The sequence below is a fragment of the Penaeus monodon genome, chromosome 30 (genome assembly GCF_015228065.2).
Source record: "Penaeus monodon isolate SGIC_2016 chromosome 30, NSTDA_Pmon_1, whole genome shotgun sequence".
Taxonomy (NCBI): Eukaryota; Metazoa; Arthropoda; class Malacostraca; order Decapoda; family Penaeidae; genus Penaeus; species Penaeus monodon.
In genome coordinates, this window is record NC_051415.1 from 15,924,650 (window position 1) to 15,925,506 (window position 857).

The following is an 857-nucleotide window of genomic DNA, read 5'->3' on the forward strand; positions in this document are numbered from 1 at the left end:
AGGTGCAAGACAAGGGCAGTCGAGGAGGATTAGAGAAGGGAAGAGAAGAAGAGAATACGAAGGGAGGAAGAAGGGAGGGTCGAAGACGGAGAGTAAGGGAAAGGGATGAAGACGGGAGAAGGAAAGGGAACGAAGAACGGAGAGTAGGGAGAAGGGACGAAGATGAAGGGAGTAAAGGAGAAGGGTAGAAGGGGCGAAGATGCAAGCGGAGGGAGACGAGAAATGGAGGCTGCGTCAGAGAAGTGTTGAGCCTGCAAGAGAGAAGCCACAGGGGGCCGGGGTACAAGCTGTAAAAGGCCTCCCGGTCGTAACGAGATTATCGCAGGGGACTGGCCGTGAGAGCACCTCGCCCCGGACAGTCTTCTTCACTCACGGAGCTGGTCGCTGTCCTGTGGGCGCCGTCGTCTGGCTGGTTGGCAGGGCGTGCACGAGGGGCTGGTGGAGCCTCAGGTAAGGATCGAGGGGGAAGGGAAGGGAAAGAGGGAAAGGGAGGCTGTGAGGGAAGCGGTGGGAATGTTTTTATGCTTCGGTCTTATTGTTTGCCATCCCTCCTTTCGCCCAACCTGAACCTGCCCCTTTGATCCTGTGTCGTGGCGAATCTGCCATTATCTGCACCTTTTGTTTGGCAATTCGCCTTGAAATCTTAGCCCCTATCTTGGCTAGTGTAAGGCTCTCCTTTAGCCGCGGCGATTCCTCTGTAGCCGTCTTGCATGCGCTTTACTTTCGGCGTCACGGATTTCGCCGACAGTTTCGCCCGAGGCTTTGGGATGGGGTGATACTGGCACCTGGTGGACATTTTTCTTCCCTCCTTCGCGGACACATGTTTTTCCTCTTGGTTTCTGACACATGGCATTCAC

At 55.4% G+C, this 857-nt stretch overlaps 1 protein-coding gene across 3 annotated transcripts in view; it reads left to right on the forward strand.

Annotated features, from left to right (window-relative positions):
- The window catches only part of LOC119592560 (early endosome antigen 1-like), a 107,753-nt gene that overhangs the window by 4,937 nt on the left and 101,959 nt on the right, over positions 1-857 (forward strand). The window contains exon 1 of one of the 3 annotated variants that reach the window (XM_037941433.1): positions 179-450. The exons of the other annotated variants lie outside the window; for them this stretch is intronic. Coding sequence (XP_037797361.1) covers positions 200-450 — 251 coding nt within the window. The 5' untranslated portion in view covers positions 179-199. Of the gene's footprint in view, positions 1-178; positions 451-857 lie in introns of those variants that run through there. 3 annotated transcript variants of the gene reach the window in all.